This window comes from Microcaecilia unicolor, chromosome 6 (assembly GCF_901765095.1).
Source record: "Microcaecilia unicolor chromosome 6, aMicUni1.1, whole genome shotgun sequence".
NCBI classification, from domain to species: domain Eukaryota; kingdom Metazoa; phylum Chordata; class Amphibia; order Gymnophiona; family Siphonopidae; genus Microcaecilia; species Microcaecilia unicolor.
In genome coordinates this window covers 167,149,551-167,166,787 of record NC_044036.1, presented here as the reverse complement: position 1 = coordinate 167,166,787, position 17,237 = coordinate 167,149,551, and the positions used below count along the sequence as shown (strand labels likewise).

Here is a 17,237-nt window from a genome sequence, read left to right as displayed (position 1 = left end):
AAACTCCGCCCACACCGGAACTGACATCAGATGCAGTGGGGATACAGCTGCCGTGCCGCCAAAGACGCATACGCCTGTGACAACAACTGGCACAGAGATGAACAACAACCAGCATCACAAGAAAAGTAAGTCCCACTAGGATACAAGAACTCCCTGATAGAATCTAATCTATGCTACAAAATGGACGGATTGTGGTGGTATATGTTGTTAATAGCCAGCATAGCTAATACAACCATGGGAGGGCAGAACAGGTTAGAGAAATGGCTCCCAAATTATTACGACAGAATTGCGAGAGAGGATGTTAGAAGTCTATACTTTACTTCACCCAACTTGAAGAAATACAATAGTCCAATAGAGATTAAGATATCAAATAAAGATAGAAGAGGACCAACAATAAAAAAAAAGGACATGAGGGAAAAAAATAAACAGAAAAATGCACTGAAATACATACAAATAGAATGGTGAGGTCTTGCCAGGCCCCTGCTACTACTTCAATGCAAGATCCTTTGTCAACAAGGCCGTAGTAGTGAGGGACTGGTTGGAACTCGAACAGCCCAGATTGGTGTTTGTGACAGAAACAGAACAATCCAAATTTGCAATTTTGATTTTAAACTCAACCAATCCCACTTGTACAGCCACCCTCCCCTTCCCCTTGATCTTAATGGTCACATGGAAAACAGTGAAAAGGCACTATGTAACAAATAAAGAATTGAACATTGAACAAGACCCTTGAGAGATATACAAAAATACCCCAATCCTCAGTCCCCCCCCCCCCCCCATCCCCAACCTCCCACTATCCCTATAACCCCAACTTAGAATTGAACTACTAAAAAAAACAAAAACATTCAGTTACCTGGAAGGAGGTGCAGTCCCTAGTCCCGGAAATGAGGAATGGTCTATATTCTTTTAACCCTCTCCTTAGTCAAAAGGGACCTATACACACATCCTAAATTGGAGTCCCTGGTGTGAGTCTGGCCAGCTATGGGCCCCATGTTGGGGCTGAGTCTGATTGCAGCTTCAGCCATGGAATTTCAGCCCAGGTCCAGGAAGGGAGGACCAATGTAAAGGCAGCAAGAGGATGGGAAGATGACTCCCCCCCCCCCCTCACAGATGATTTCAGGAGGGGAGCCACTCCCACCTGTCCCATTGCCTATGAGTGCTTGCAACTGAAACCTGGCCCTGCTTTTGGTTTGTTTGATATCCATCCTCCTGTACTGAGAAGGCAATGTGTGCTTCCCTCAACCATTGAAATAAAATTCTTTCCCTTTATCAGCTTTCATCCAGGTTGTACAACTTGTAGGAATGCCCCACTCTGTTCAGCTTTCCTGTTGATTTGCTTCAGTACCTTTTGTGGGCTGTCCTCCTCAGATACGGTTCATTATTGGTTTTGGAAGCTAAACATGTTAAATTTAGCTATCTCTGTTTCTGTTCTTAGGAAAAGTTAGCATCACTGTGAAACCAGGCTGCAGAATACTTTAAATTTACCATTTTCTTTTTAATATGAATATAGCTGAATATAATGTGCATGCAGGAAGTAAAATCTGACTCTTCCCAAACAGATATCCCAAGAGCAGATTATGATGTCTCACAGTCCCCTGCGGATGTTTAAACAATACCACGACAAACGAGTTCTGGTCTCCGGGCAAGGCCCAGTTCTCGATATTGCCAAGCAGTATCCTTTATAGTGTATAGATTACTATTCTGGGAAATCAAATTCCAACTTGACATTTTTTTATGTATGAGAGCAAATTTGTCCTTTAAATACTTCTGTATAAATTTGTTCTAGGTGATACAGCAATCAGCATACATCACTTGAAAAAAAAGCAACAAGTGACTTAAGCAGGGTATTTCTGCAGTTGACAGTAGCACTTGGAGACTGTCTCTGCTGAAGTCCCCCACGTCCCCCACATATGCTTTGCTCAGTATCTTATTCTGTGTAAGAAGCCAAAACAGACAAGTGTTCTGATTCTGGACCATTTGATAAGGATGAGCCAGGGGATCCACTTGCTTTTCCCAGGGGCATAGAGCACATCTGACAAGATGAGTTCTGGCTTATGTCACTGCAGGATCTCCATCCTGAGTTTCAGACTTGTGGGGCAACTGACTTCAGGATACTCTTATCAAGCCACACTAGCGGTTCCTGCACGGCAATGCTGATGGAGCCCATTCATGGTGAATAAGTTTTGTCGGCATTACCACATCGTGAGCAACTAGCGTGGCTTGATGAGAGTTTTAGGCTGTGCTGTATCTAGAACTTGGAAAGGCTATAAAGATTTTAAAAATAAATTAAAAAAATCTGTAACTTAAGTGCATCTTACAGCCAGCTGATAAGAGGTAATTTGTGTAAACCTGCTTTACATGTGGAAAAGGGCTTGTATAAAATTTTGTGTAGCCATGTATGGGTGAAAAGTAGATGCATCTGGAAACCTGGTTTTGAATGGAAGTGGAGTTGCGATGCACATGCATATTTTATAAATGGGCATGAGCATGTTTTGTGTATTAGACACTATTTTCTCATAGCAGGGACTGTGCATTGATATCTCAATTTGAGAACTGTAAAATACTCCACAAGTCACTCATTTTATTTCACTGTCCTCACAGACCAACGATGGCCAGCTTTTCGCTTAGCTCCATCCCACTCTGCTGCTGCTTCAGGGTCTGAAATATCAGGGCTGTCAAAAGAAAAAGAGGAGAACTTCCGTTCCTTGTCATCAGCAGCAGATGAATCCATTACGAATGGGTTGTGTCCACCTACCAGCAGGGGGAGATAGAGAACACTGAAAACCATAGTGCCTCCTGGACGGCTAGCTCCATCTGCCTCTCAGTATTCTCTATCTCCCAGCAGGGTTGGATGCAGCTTATTCAGCTCTTTCAAGAATCTGCCTGGGGTGGCTCCTGTGCTTTTGCCAGTTGTAGCAGGGGTGTTGTGGCTATTGCAGCTTCACTTTAAAGGCACATAGGTTAGCCCTTTCCCTGCTTTACCCTTCCCCCTATGTGGATGCAGGCATATAGGTTTGCCCTGTCTCTGCCTTTCCCACTCTCTGCTATGTGGATGCAGGCACATTGGTTTGTCCTTTCCCTGCCTTTCCCACTCTTCTGGACCTCCGGAGTGCCTCTGTAGCTGTTGCCTCTAACTTTCCTCACAGCGTTAAAAAAAACCCCCCGCTAAAGTAGATGCCCTAGTCACGGCTGTGACGAAGAAGACTACCCTCCCAGTAGAGGGAGGGGTAGCCCTGAAGGACATGCAGGACCGACGGCTGGAATCAGCAATGAAATGGTCCTTTGAAATTTCAGGCCTAGCCTTATGGGCGTCTGTGTGCAGTTGTTATGCTATTGTGATCTGTTGCCTTTCCCAGCAGGAAACCCTCATGCAGCAGATTTTTAAAAAATTATTATTTTTTTAAGATATAGAACACTAAAACAAAGAAACATATTAAGGCAGTAATTTTGTTGCAAAAAAAAAAAAAGGGTACAGAAATTAGACTAGGACTAAGAAGACCTGACAATAAAACCAAAAGAAATAGACTTGATCCTTTGAATGTTAACCTAACTGCCCTGCATTACCATGCGGAATATTTCTGCTTCCTTAACTAGCTGTTTCTCAGTCTGGGTTTTTCACACCCTGTCACTATTGATGTTCTGCGGGAGCAGTTCCCTTTATTGGATATGGTGGACCATAGCAGAAGACCAACAATTCTGGTAAGTGTATAGCTTATTTCAGTGACTTGTATTGCTCTTTAAACATTGACTCTTTGACTGTTCATATTTGTACAACACTTGATAATACCATCCTGCCTTTAAATAAGTCTGACTGTGCAGTGAATCATGGAATTCTATTCCATGAGTGACGGTAGATAGGTGGATTCAGTAGAATGGTGCTTAGAGCTGAGTGCAGTGCTGAGGCAGTATAACTGATGGATGTGCCTGGTTAGATTCAGCAGAATCTCCGAGGTGCTAGTGGCCAGGGCGGTCATGATCCTTGTGCATACTCTAGTGCACTTGTGCTTTCAGAATTCAACTCGGTAATTCATCTAGGGCTTCTTTTACTAAGCCTCACTAGTGATTCCCACGTGGCAAATGAGTGGAAGCCCATAGAAATTGTATGGGCGTCCTCATTTACTGTGCTGGGAATCACTAGCGTGCCTTAGTAAAAGAGGCCTCTAGTTTGGCTATTCCCCCCCCCAAACAAACAAACAAACAAACAAACAAAAAAACCATTAAGTTGATTTTCTTTGAACATTTTATCATATTTATGCTTTATAATGTGTTTTTATTTATTTTTTTCTGGATGAATACCTTGTCAAGAGATTAGACCAAGACCTGATACTTTGCCCCTCCTCCATTAGACTTCATGTTGCAATAAAGGAAGTGGCAAGGTATCAGGTCTTGAAAGCTAGCTATATTGAGATGCTCATCTGTGCACAGCATAGTAATATAATGCCATGCACCCTGAGGAAATGAAGAATTTTCTACAAAGACCTATAAAAAAAATGAATTATCAGTTAACACTTATTAATGATTTCCATGCAAAATTCAAGACATTTGTTCCTAGTGGTATGGTCTGTAACAAAACTGAATGTCGTTTTTCACCTTAAGGATATTCCATAGCTTCATTTCATTTTCAGGGAATGAAAGAACACTTAAATGGGGGGGGGGGGGGGGGGGGGGGGGGGAGCTTTTATAATGGGGCTTGGTGAGCAGCTCCACTGTATTTCATGTATACTAATACTTCAGTGTGTGTTGCACTGTGCCGTTGTAACATTAGTAAAAAAAAAAAGCTGCCTTTCTTTCTCACGTGTTGAATGCATGTGTGAGGGATCATTTGACTTTTGTTCCCAGACAAGATGCTTTTTAAGGGTAGATAACTACCAACTCTCTCATTGCAGCCCTCCCCAGCAGTGGATTTTCCCAAGATTGAGGGTTAGTGATGTTTGTGCATCTCTTTGTCTTGCAAGTATTAGCTGTGATTGCATGAACACTTTTATCTGTGTTAAAATGACTCTTACTGGTTTAGAAAAACCAAACAAACCTAGTACAGTAATCCTTACTGCTTAAAATAATTGTTTGGATCTGATAGACTAAAATTATAACCATAAATTAATAAACCTATAAGATAATACATCTCTAATCTGAGCAACATTCAGTTCAGTTAACCAAGTTGTCAGATTGAAATATAGTATTTGCGTGTAATTAAATTGTAGTTATAGTTGGTGTTTTTAGTAGCTTTTCTAAAGTGAGGATTAGTGAATACTAGAAACTCTGTGCTAGTCCCACCTTTGCTGGGCTAGGTAAGGATGATACAAAGCAGCTGGGAGCTTAATACCCAGTATTAGTCACCTTCAAAAAAATTGTGTAGCTTAAAAGTAGTTTTCTCTTAAGGTGAGAGTGAATGAAGTTTAGCATAATCTGCTGACATGCTTTTCCACTGCCCTATCTGATTTTGGTTGGCTGAGTATGAAATTTTGTTTAAGATATTTTTAAAGTATATGTAATGATGCTTAGAAGTTAAAGGTGTATGAATCGCACAGTTTTAGGCATTTACATTTTGATGATGTAGCTTTGCCTTTTTAATCTGTAAATATTCTATTTTCTTTTTTTCAGCTGTTGTCCTGTTTGGTGAACCAGTTAGGTGGGAAACGAATCTGCAGCTGATAGTTGATGTGCTGCTGACAGGTGGCTATCCTGGAAATGCACATCAACAGATCAGTTATCCACATATACCCCTTCTGGCCTGTAACATGGACCTCATGTGGATGGCTGAAGCTCACTCCCCCAGGTAGGTAATGCAAGATAACCTAAAGGCAATCATTTCAGCAGATTCAATTCATATGATAGGGGATGCTCTAGGATCCAGCAACTTCGGCAGTGGTGGTGTTAGTCTACCTCTTGCTTATTCAATAAAAGAAAAAGGATCCCACACAGTATTTTTGCTGTTCAGTATAATTTTGAAACAAAGTTTCAATTCTCCCATGTGAGTCATCCCATGATGAGGTAGGGCTGACACTTGCATGTCATTCTTGCCAGCAGGATGTAAGCAACAGTGGCGTAGCCACAGGTGGGCCTGGGTGGGCCAGGGCCCACCCACTTAGGGTTCAGGCCCACCCAACAGTAGCACACGTTTAGTGGTAGCTGGTGGGGATCCCAAGCTCCGCCACCTGAAGAATTCCCCTTGATGGCAATGAAAATGCTACTGGCACCTGCACATGCTCAGTTTTCAGTGCATGCTTGCTTCAGACTCCCAAAGTAGAAAGAAGCATTTTCCTGCCAGCTGACATATTTTTGTGGTGGTGGTAGGGGGGGGGGGGGGGGGAGAACACTTGGTGCCCACCCACTTCTTGCCCAGGCCCACCCAAAATCTATTCTCTGGCTACGCCCCTGGTAAGCAAGGTAGTCATTTGACATTTTGGAAGGAATAATGTTTAAGCTCACACCCAATGTTTAGTTTAGATCTAGAAACTGAAAGGATTTTCCATGGATGCCCTCATGTTCCTGCTTTTTTTTTTTTAAGAATATGGCATCTTCATGAGCTTTGCTTTAAAGGGATGGTGTCCAATTTTGCCACACCTATTTTATTTCCAAATGTCTCTCATCATTATATCCAGTAATGTGCAGTTGGTATCTAGATCTGCAGATATATTACCACCAAAATGGCCTTCCTATGCTGTTTCAGCCCTGGATCCCCTGATACGCAGTATTTTAGTGCTAACTAGCTCAAGGAGTCAAGGATCAACCTTTAGTTTCCACATAATGATATGGGATGACTGTTCTAACCTCTGAGTCATATCTATATTCTTAGAGAAAACAAGACTAGACATTTTAAGATAATTGTTGGTGGAAATTTTTGAGTATAATTTCATAGCTGTGCAGGAACAAATGGTTTTTTTTTTTTTTTGGGTGGGGGGTTCTTACTGTAAACTTTTTTTCTTTTTAATGCATTAGAACAGAGGTTAAATTACCCCTTTACCAAAGCTGAAGAGAGGCTTAATAGATTGTACCAATCTCTGTGTGTGCTGCAGTTTGGGAAGTTTTTGTGTGTCCCTTAACTTGTGGAACTGAAACAGGGATGTGGCCTTTGTATTTTAGATACTTGGGACATAATTAGGGAGGTTAGTATATTACAAAGAAGTGTGTATGTATGGGGGGAGAGTAAACAGCAAGACTTGGAACTGAGGATCTTTAGTATCTGTTAGCTTTTACTTGTTCTGATTATACACCTTCATAGTGTGTGTGTTTCTGATGATAAAAGGTAGCCTAATGGTTAGTGCAGCAGGCTTTGATCCTGGCAACCTGGGTTCAATTCCCACTGCAGCTCCTTGTGACCTTGGGCAAGTCACTTAACCCTCCACTGACCATTGTGAGCCCCCTAGGGACAGACAAAGTACCTGCATATAATGTGTACAGTTCTGCATACATATAGTAGTGCTATAGAAATGATTAGCAGTAGTAAAGTGCACTGCACTCACGTTAGCAGAAGGCAGAATGGCCTTAAGCAAATGGAACTTTAGAAATTATTAGGAAAGGAATGGAAAACAAAACTGAGAATGTTATAATGCCTTTGTATCACTCCATGGTGCAACTGCGCTTCAAATACTGTGTGCTATTCTGGTCACTGCATCAGAAAAAAAATATAGCAGAATTAGAAAAGGTACAGAGAAGAAGGGCAATGAAAATGATAAAGGGGATGGGACGACTTTCCTATGAGTAAAGTCTAAAGTGGCTAGGGTTCTTCAGCTTGGAGAAGGGACAGCTGAGCTATGACAGAGATCTATAAAATACTGAGTGGAGTGGAATGGGTACAGGTAAATCGCTTGTTTACTGTTTCCAAAAATACTAGGACTAGAGGGCTCATAATGAAGCTATTTAGTAGTAAATTTAAAACAAACTGGAGAAGATATTTATTCTTTCAGCATGTAATTAAACTCTTGAATTCGTTGCCAGAGAATGTGGTACAAGCAGTTAGCTCAGCAGGGTTTAAAAAAGGTTTGGATAATGTCCTAAAAGAAAATTCCTTAAGCCATTATTAAGATGGATTTGGGAGAATCCACTGCTTATTTCTAAGATAAGCAGTATAAAATCTGTTTTGCTGTTCTGGGATCTTGCCAGGTACTTGTGACCTGGATGGGCTACTGTTGGAAACAGGATTCTGGGCTTCAGGGACCTTCAGTCTGCTCCAGTATGGCAACTCTTATGTTCTTATGATCCCACATTTGTCTGATTACAATTAGTGCTGCCCTGGCATGTCTCACTGAACGTTGACACTTTTATCACAGTGAATGATGATTTAGGAACCAGGCTGCAGTGAACTCTTCTCTGCCATATAAATGTGTTGGTGTATACATATTCTCCACCCATCATCGTTTGCTCTTAGAAATCCAGTTTTACTTGGACCTCTGGTATGATGTTATAAAATTGCATGGTGCAATTTGTATGAGACAGCAATGAATCAAAGCAGTTCCATCAGAGCTGAGAGGCAGCTATCCATAATATAGTGTGCTAGCCTTAGATTTAGCTGGAGCAGTGTGTCATTCAGATACATAATACTATTATAAAACAGGCCATCTCCAAAAGCATAATGCAAACATTTCAGCCCTTCTGGGGGACTTTCCTTTTTCTATTCAATCTATCCTACCCATTTCTTTTCTTACTATTCACGAAACTGGTGACGGAGAAGAAGTTGGAAACTACAGGCTTCTAAGCCTCACTTAGGTTATGGGAAAAGTAATGGAAGCGATGCTGAAGGAAAGGATAGTGAATTTCTTCACTATCCTTTCCTTCAGCATCGCTTCCATAACTTTTCCAGTATGTATACTGTAAAGAGGAGGAGGAACAGGGGAGATATGATACAAATGTTTAAATACTTGAAAGGTATTAATATAGAAACAAATATTTTCCAGAGAAGTGAAAATGGTAAAGCTAGAGGACATGAGTTGAGGTTGCGGGGTGGTACACTTAGGAATAAGGTCAGGAAATTCTTTTTCACGGAGAAGGGTGGTTGATGCCTGGAATGCCCTCCCGAGGAAGGTGGTGGAGAAAAAAAAAATGTGACAATTCAAAAAGGCATGGGATGAACACAGAGAATCTCTAATTAGAAAATGAATGATATAACAAAACTTAAATGGTCGCATGTGTGTTTGCATATCAAGTGGCACTTTTAGATGGCGACTATGGCTGTGAAGAACTAAGGCCAATTATGGGCAGGTTTGTACGATCTGAGTCCCGTATATGGCAATCCAGTTTAGGATGGAATGGAGAGGGCTTCGACATGAGGACAGTGCCGGGCAGACTTTTACGGTCTCTGTCTCACAATTGACAAGATGGATTTGGATAGGCTGGAGGAGCAACAAAATAGAAAGCATGGTGCCTAGTTGACTCAAGAGTGGACTGTTTAGGGCTGGGGAGAACAAGTCGATGGTCATTTAGGGAGCAGAGAGTACAGGCAGGAGAGTAAAGAATAGTAAGGGAGGACAGATAAAGTGGGTGACCAGTCCTAAAATTTTACTTTTTGATAACAAATCTGACCCTTTAGTGGACCATATTATGGTGGATCAAATTACGTATTCACTTTCTTCTGTTATAAAGATACTGGGAGTTTATGTTGACCAGAATTTATCCCTTGACTCTCAACTCACTGCTCTAAGAGCTCGTTCTTTCTTTTGAGGAATTAGACACATAAGAAAGCATTTTGAATTTGAGCAGTTCAGATTATTGGTACAGGCTTTTGTCCAAGTTGGACTATTTGCGTGTGCCTATACAAGTTATCTGGCCATTGTAAACAATCCAGAACACTGCAATCCAATTAATTTTTTTCACTACAGAAGCAGGATACATTTTTTCTTATTTTGTTGAATTTCATTGGTTGCCTATAGAGGTGAGGATTATGTTCAGATTCATTTGCTTTCTGTATAAGATCGTAAATGGTGAATGCCCAATTTATAGAATGGATCATATGGAATTTATTTCCAGTAATTGAGAGAGATCATTTCATAATTCACTTTTCGTCCTTCCATCTATTAAGAGAGTAAAGGGATTAAAATGTTTGATAGACTTCTTGCAGTTCAAGCATTGAGGTCCTGAAGTGATTTTAATATTTGTTTTGCTGCTTCGTTATGTTTTTTCTTATTCAAGAAAAATCTTTTTAAGAAGTTTGTTAAAATTAGTTCTTGAATAAGATTCTCTGTTTTTTACTTCCTGAGAGACTGTCTTGTTTTTTTAAAATTATTGTAAACTGCTAAGAACCTGAAGATATCAACAGTATGGAAGTATATTGTAATATAATGTAACATAAAGGTGAGCATGAGCACTTTGAAAATAATGCGTCCTTCTATAGGAAGCCAGTGATGAGATTTGAGAAGAGGAGAGACATGATCAGTGTGATGGGTATTACAGAGGAGTCTCATAGCAGAGTTTTGAAGGATTTGCAGAGAGTGGTTCAACCAAGGTAGACAATATTACAATAATCTGACTTGGTAGTAAACAATGAGATAAGGGCGTGTAGAGCGTTACGACCCAGGAACTGCCAAATAGAATGTAACTTGTCTGAGAACAAAGAAACCGGATTTGCAATGCTGGGAAATCTGAGCAGAGAATGAAAGTTGGAAATCCAATAGCACCCCCAAGTAGCAAAAAAAGAATCTACAGGGTAAATATCAGTTCCAAAAGATTCAGAGGGAAATTAGAAGTGGAGAGACCACCTGAGAATCAACACGCCACCATCTTCTGTTTGTTTAGAATTAGTTTATGGGTTGTAAGCCAGTCAGAAACTCAATTTAGGCAGTGTTGAAGGGGGGCAGTAGAGGGGGACAGAGGCTTGTTGGCCAGATTAGTAGAATATCATCAGCATAGAGATAGCAAGAGATATCAAAAGATTGGATGACCGTGGCAAGAGGGCTCAGAAATAAATAAAAGAGGTGACAGAATAGAACCCTAGGGAACAATAGAAGAAAAGGTGGGGTAATTACTTTGAAAGTGTGACTAGAGAAGAAGGAAAAGAACCAGGCCAAGACGGAATCGGTCATACCTAAAGAAGAAAGGTGCAGGAGGAGAGAAGCGTGGTTTACAATGCCAAAAGCAGCAGAGAGATCCAGAGAAACAGATAGAACAATGAGATGTTTATCCAGGTAAGAATGAATTTCACTGTGGAGAGCTGTAAGAACAGTTTCAGTACTGAAGTGGGGACAGAAGCCAGATTGCCGTGGGTGGTTAGAGGGGAGGGGGACTTAATGGACAAGGAAGAAATGACCAACAAAGTGATCAGACCATGGAACCGGAAAGGAAGAAAACAAGGAGGGGGGGAAATAGAGGAACCAGATGATGACATCACCAGATCTAAGGTGTGTCCACCCTGATGGGTGGGGAATGAAACCCATTGGGAAAGATCGAGATCTGAAAGAGTAGAAAGAAAGGCTTTAACTCGTGGTTTATCAGTTATGTCAATGTGTGTATTGAAGTCGCCAAGTATAAGAATGTTGGGATAGAGGATGGGTGCATCAGCCCCATCTGAGCTTGGGTTAGGGAAGAAGGGTGATAAAAGACAAGACAGTGTAAACGGGGACAGAGCGGAGACACAGACTGTGATGGCCTCCGCATAGGGTAGGGCTGAGGGGAGCTCTATAACCTTAAGATTTGTGGAGAAAAAAATGGCCAATCTACCACTAGCCTTCGAAGATCTGGCCAGAGAAAGTACGTCAGAGCTTGGAGGAAGAGATTCATAAAGTTAAGACTCTTCACCCAGGTCTCATTGCAACACAGAATGTCAAACTGAGACGATTGATTAACGTCTCAGATTTGAGTGGTTTTTGAACAAAGCGAACGACAGTTCAGTAGACCTATAGAGAGGGGCGAGAAGGTAGAAAGGACTACCGGCAAAAATTTGCTAGAAGGATAAAAAGTACCTGCAGTATAGAATGTGGTTTAAGTGCAAACACTTGGTGAGAACTGATAAGCACTGGAATTGGGCTTGATATTTAACTTTTTAAAAATTAACCTCCGAATGAACACATTTTGTTACTTTATGTTTTTAAATCTTTTTATTAAGTGTATAACCATAATAAAAGAAAATAGAAATCAACCACAGCAGATCTAACTGCCAAACAGTTGGAGAAACAGTACAGGGTAACACACTTAATTTGGGGGTAAAATATCCCCAACCTAATGCAAGCTGGTGCAGAAAGCTGCTCAATGAAACCTCTGTGTGGTGGTAAGTCCAAGATCAGTACTTCAAAATCCTACTCCTGGCAGCAGGAGTCACTGTAGACCAAAAAAGGCTCCCAAGTAGCATGCAACTGGTGCCCCCCTAGCAAAGTGAAATCCTGGACGCTTCTCCGGTCCATAGTGAAAACATGTATCATAGCTGTCCACCACTATTGTACAGAAGGAATGTCCTCTGAAAGCCAGGAGGCAAGTAGCACCTTCAGCGCCATCAAAGCTGGCCAGCTGAGAAATCTGGAAGCACCTTGCCGGCGAAGGGCCACAGATGGGGCACCGATAAAGACCAAATTCAGAAAAAAGCCAGTGTTCGCTGCCAGAGGTATTGTATCTGAGGACATTTCCACAACATGTGGCTCAAAGTGCATTCAGCTGCCCACACGTAGGACAGGCGAATGATGAGCTGATTTTCCTAGTGAGAGCACTCTGAGGGGAATAGTTGAGTCTTAAATTGATTTTATATTGAAGTTAAATTTTATTACTTTATTTCTGAAAATGGATATCCAGAGGTAGAGCTGCATCCAGATGTCTCCCATTTATTTATTTAATTATTTAGATTTTGCTCGCACCTGCTTTTGATTCCTAACCACTACTCACTTGCCCTGTACCCTTTTATCCCCACCTCTTTAATTCCCTTACCTCTTAGTTGTTTTGTCTGTCTGTCCTATTTAGATTGTGAGCTGTCTGAGCAGGGACTGTCTTTTCATGTATGGTGTACAGCGCTGCGTATGCCTTTTAGCACTATAGAAGTGATAAGTAGTAGTAGTACCTTTTTCAGTAGTAGCTCAACGTGAGTTACATTCAGGTACTCTGGATATTTCTCTGTCCCAGGAGGGCTCACAATCTAAGTTTGTACCTGGGGTAATAGAGGGTTAAGTGACTTGCCCAAGATCACAAGGAGCAGCAGTGGGATTTGAACTGGCCACCTCTGGATTACAAGACCGGTGCTCTAACCACTAGACCACTCCTCCACTAGCAACATTCCATGTAGAATCTTCAATATTTATTTAGATTTTGCTCACACCTTTTTCATTAGTAGGTCAAGGTGAGTTACATTCAGGTACTCTGGATATTTCTCTGTCCCAGGAGGGCTCACAATCTAAGTCTGTACCTGAGGCAATGGAGGGTTAAGTGACTTGCCCAAGATCACAAGGAGCAGCAGTGGGATTTGACCTGGCCACCTCTGGATTGCAAGACCTGTGCTCTAACCACTAGGCCAGTCCTCCCATGTATGTCGACAGTAGCTCAAAATAGAACAAACTGGTTAAATCGCAGTATTAGCTGTAATCAGAGTGACTAAAGTCATGAGTATGTGAAATAGGAGAGCCTTCAAGGGTGATTAAAAAAAGTTGTATTCATGGTTTAGTTAAGATTAAAAATGAGATCGTTTTAGTACTGGAGTATAATTTCCTAGAAATTCTTACTAAGCTCTATGTTTCATGTTTAACCAAAGTTATATCTGCTGAAGTTCTGACAAGAACCAACACATACAGTTTGCAGCTCTGATTCTCAATTATTTAAATGCAGTTGTTGGATTTGATGACAGGTCGCTGTAATCAGGGGTTAGTTGGCGGCGTTCCCTGGCTATCTAGACAAGTAAACACCTGCAGAGATTTGGAGTGTGCAGGGCCAAAAATAAGTTTGGTTTGTGCTCTTTACATGAATTTGTCCTGATTTTTCAGTTCTTTGCATATGCATTATGTGGACACTAGAACTTTAAAATGCACAAATGGATTGCATGCATGTTAATTTGTAGGGATATGTGCATACAAGCGGTTTAGGTGCCCAACAAACTGAATGCATGCCTCTAATTTGTAGGGATATGTGCATACAAGCGGTTTAGGTGCCCAACAAACTGAATGCATGCCTCTAATTTGTAGGGATATGTGCATACAAGCGGTTTAGGTGCCCAACAAACTGAATGCACGCCCCTAATAATTGTATGCCTCACAACTGTTTGATTTTTGCCAAAACAATTCCCAGAATGACGTCCATATCTTGGCTTGTTATTTTATACGTCTATCTTAATGCTTGGCCTATAGCAGTGCATTTGTGTTCCGATGAAAATGAAAGCTGTCTGAATTAGAACTTAATCTTACTAGGCTATTATTAAGAAAGATCCGGGTTCTAGTTTAGTGTTTCTGCCAGGCTGCAGGCTCTGTAATTAACTAGAATTCCAAGTGCAGTGATTTCTAATGGTGTCAGGACTCCAAATGGATTCACATTAGTGGATGTGGTCAAAGAAACAGGGCTGATCCCTCCCCCTCAGCCTGCATTGTAGCCTATACCCCAGTATTAGCGCTTTGCATGAGGTCTCTGAATCATTTAATATTCAAGGACCATGCAGATTACTAGGGTCTGTGCTAACTGCTGCCACTTTCATGCTTTGGATAAGAGGAAATTTGGATGTGGGAGAGGAGGGAAGGGGAGTGCGTAATGTGAATTTTTAACTGTTAAAATGGGATAAGAGTTGGGAAGCACTGTTCTAGTGGAAAGGCGGGCACAGGGTCTGTTTGGCAGGCTCCACAGAGTCCTGGAAGGCCAGTGTTTGAAGAGTGGCTGTGCTGGTACTGCTATTTAATTAGTCTTATGGTTAGACATGGGAAAGTTGGGTGTTGGAGGTAATTGAGGATCTTTATGTGTTCTTCTTACCAGAATGGTAAAATACAGAGGAGGAAGACAAAAACTGTCCTGGACTGGATCAGTCTGTGGCTGGGGCATATCCTTAGTTGTGTGATAGGAGAAAGGGGCAGACTGTTCCATTTAATCTCTTTTCAATTTCATTTACTATGTAGCTATGTATTTTAGTCTTCCATGTGCAAGTGCTTTAGATATTTACAGACTGGCATTTTTTTTGTTGTTGTTTAGGTTTGGTCATGGAATTTTCATGGTGTGTCTCGAAAATATTTACAAAAAGATCACAGGCAAAGACCTGAAATATGAGGCTTTGATGGGCAAACCTAGTGAAGTTACCTACCACTATGCAGAGTACCTGATCCGAACCCAAGCCGCAGCAAGAGACTGGAAGAAACCAATTCAAACACTCTATGCTGTTGGGTAAGGAGACTGCAGAAGAATGCATGAATGTTTCTGAATGCTTTGTATTTCTATCTAAGGAAGTCTGAACTGTTTGACCAAAAACTTGGCGTAAATATTCAGCAGTGGTGAGCGTTTTGCTGACTGCCGCTGGCCTTATTCCCAGATATTCAATGCTGGACCATCTCTAGGCTTCAGCATTGAAATATCCCGTTTTTGCAGCGCTGGCTAACACATAGCGGTTAAATCCGATATTCAGTACTTAACTGGCTATGGGTTACCGCATAAAGATAGGACTGTGTTTTATGCGGTTCCATTTATGCGATTATCCTGGCCTGTTATGTGCCGAATATCAGCACTTAACCGGCCAAGTGCTGATTCTGCCCCCGGAATTCCCCCAAAATAGCCAGGCTTTCACTTATGTACTAACTTCTCATTTTCAGTAGCGATAACTGTTAAGCTCTGGTGAAAATTAACAGATAGCCCCAAGCAAGTGATTTAACCAGTCAGTGGCCATTTCTGGCCAGTTAAATCATTTTGAATATTGACCCCCTTCTTTTATTAATTGATTTTATTTATTTCAGGCTTAAACAGATTCTGAGTTTTGTTTCCCTCTCTGTGTACAGCATGAAGGTTGAACGTGCACTCTGTTATATCCACCCCCACACTGTAGGCCTCGCTTTAACTATTAGGCAGACTTAGGATAGCAGCTTCTGCAGGGGTGAAGGGAGGGGGCAGCTGGCAAAGAGCAACTGCAGTGAAGGCAAAGTATTAGGTCCTGACTAGAGACTTGCACGGGAATGGGGTTCGCGGGAAGCAGTTCCTGCGGGGTTCCCATGGAAGTGTATGCTGCACTTGCTCCAGCCTCTCACCTACCGAGTGCCAAGTTCTTTGAGTTCTGTCTCCTCCTCCTCCTCCTTGCTTTAACAGCACAGATGCAGAAAGTCTCCATTAAGGAGGTGGTAGAGATAGAAATGGTGATGAAATTCAAAAAGGCTGGGATGAACACAGAGGATCTCTAATTAGAAAATGAAAGCTTTAAAAAAAACCTAAACTTAAATGGCTTCATGTGTGTGGATGTGTTGCGTGACACTTAGATGGCGACTCTGGCTGTGATGAACTAGAGCCGATACCGGGAGACCTGTATCGGCCCTAGTTCATATATGGCAATCTGGTTTAAGATGGGCTGGAAAGGGCTTAGACAGCAACTTTTGTGGCTAGAACATGAGGACATTGCTGGACAGACTTTTACAGTCTGTGTTCAGCAAATGAGAAGATAAATAGGCTGGAGTGGGCTTTGAGGGCAACTCCAGCAGTTGGAACATAAGGATAGGGCTGGGCAGACTTCTATGGTCTATGTCCCAGAAAGACCATAATCAAGTATATAATATCACGTTCATTGTTGATTTAATCATGAATTGATGATGATTGTCTATTGGGCAGACTGGATAGACCGTTCCGGTTTTTATCTGCTGTCATTTACTATGTTACTATTAATCCTCTCTGCTCCCGGGATGATGTGCAGACCTCAGCTCTGATATAGGCACGAGCATCAGATGTCACCTGACCTACTGGCATGTGCATTTGGTGATCTCTTAGCACATAGTGCCAGTGAATCAGAGAAGTCTTACATGTGCGCACCAGAGTGTTACAACTTCCAACTTCTTTTCCTTCCTTGCCTGCAGTGCTGCGGCTCAAACCCAGAGAGCAGACAGGAATTTTTTTTTTTTAATGTACCATTAAATTCTTGCGGGGACGAGCTAGATTCCCCACGGGGATGGACAGGGACGGGTTAGATTCTCGTGGGGACGGGTTGGATTTCTGTCCCCTTGCAACTCTCTAGTCCTGACAGCTGCATAAATGCAAAAGAACTGCCAGTGCTTCCTCCTACCTGCAAAGGAGGTGGGCAGATTTCAGACAGGGCCTTAGGTATTTATTTATAAAGCAAGGTTAATATTTAGTGTCCAATGATGTGTTTGTACACGATTGTTCTGTAA

The 17,237-nt window shown here is 41.7% G+C and overlaps 1 protein-coding gene across 1 annotated transcript in view; it reads left to right on the top strand.

The window, feature by feature from the left end:
* LOC115472075 (haloacid dehalogenase-like hydrolase domain-containing 5) overlaps positions 1-17,237 on the top strand; it is a 36,144-nt gene that overhangs the window by 16,648 nt on the left and 2,259 nt on the right. Inside the window, exons 3-7 of the mRNA XM_030206147.1 lie at positions 1,560-1,672; positions 3,606-3,699; positions 4,887-4,920; positions 5,602-5,776; positions 15,073-15,261. Coding sequence (XP_030062007.1) covers positions 1,560-1,672; positions 3,606-3,699; positions 4,887-4,920; positions 5,602-5,776; positions 15,073-15,261 — 605 coding nt within the window. The remainder of the gene's footprint in view (positions 1-1,559; positions 1,673-3,605; positions 3,700-4,886; positions 4,921-5,601; positions 5,777-15,072; positions 15,262-17,237) is intronic.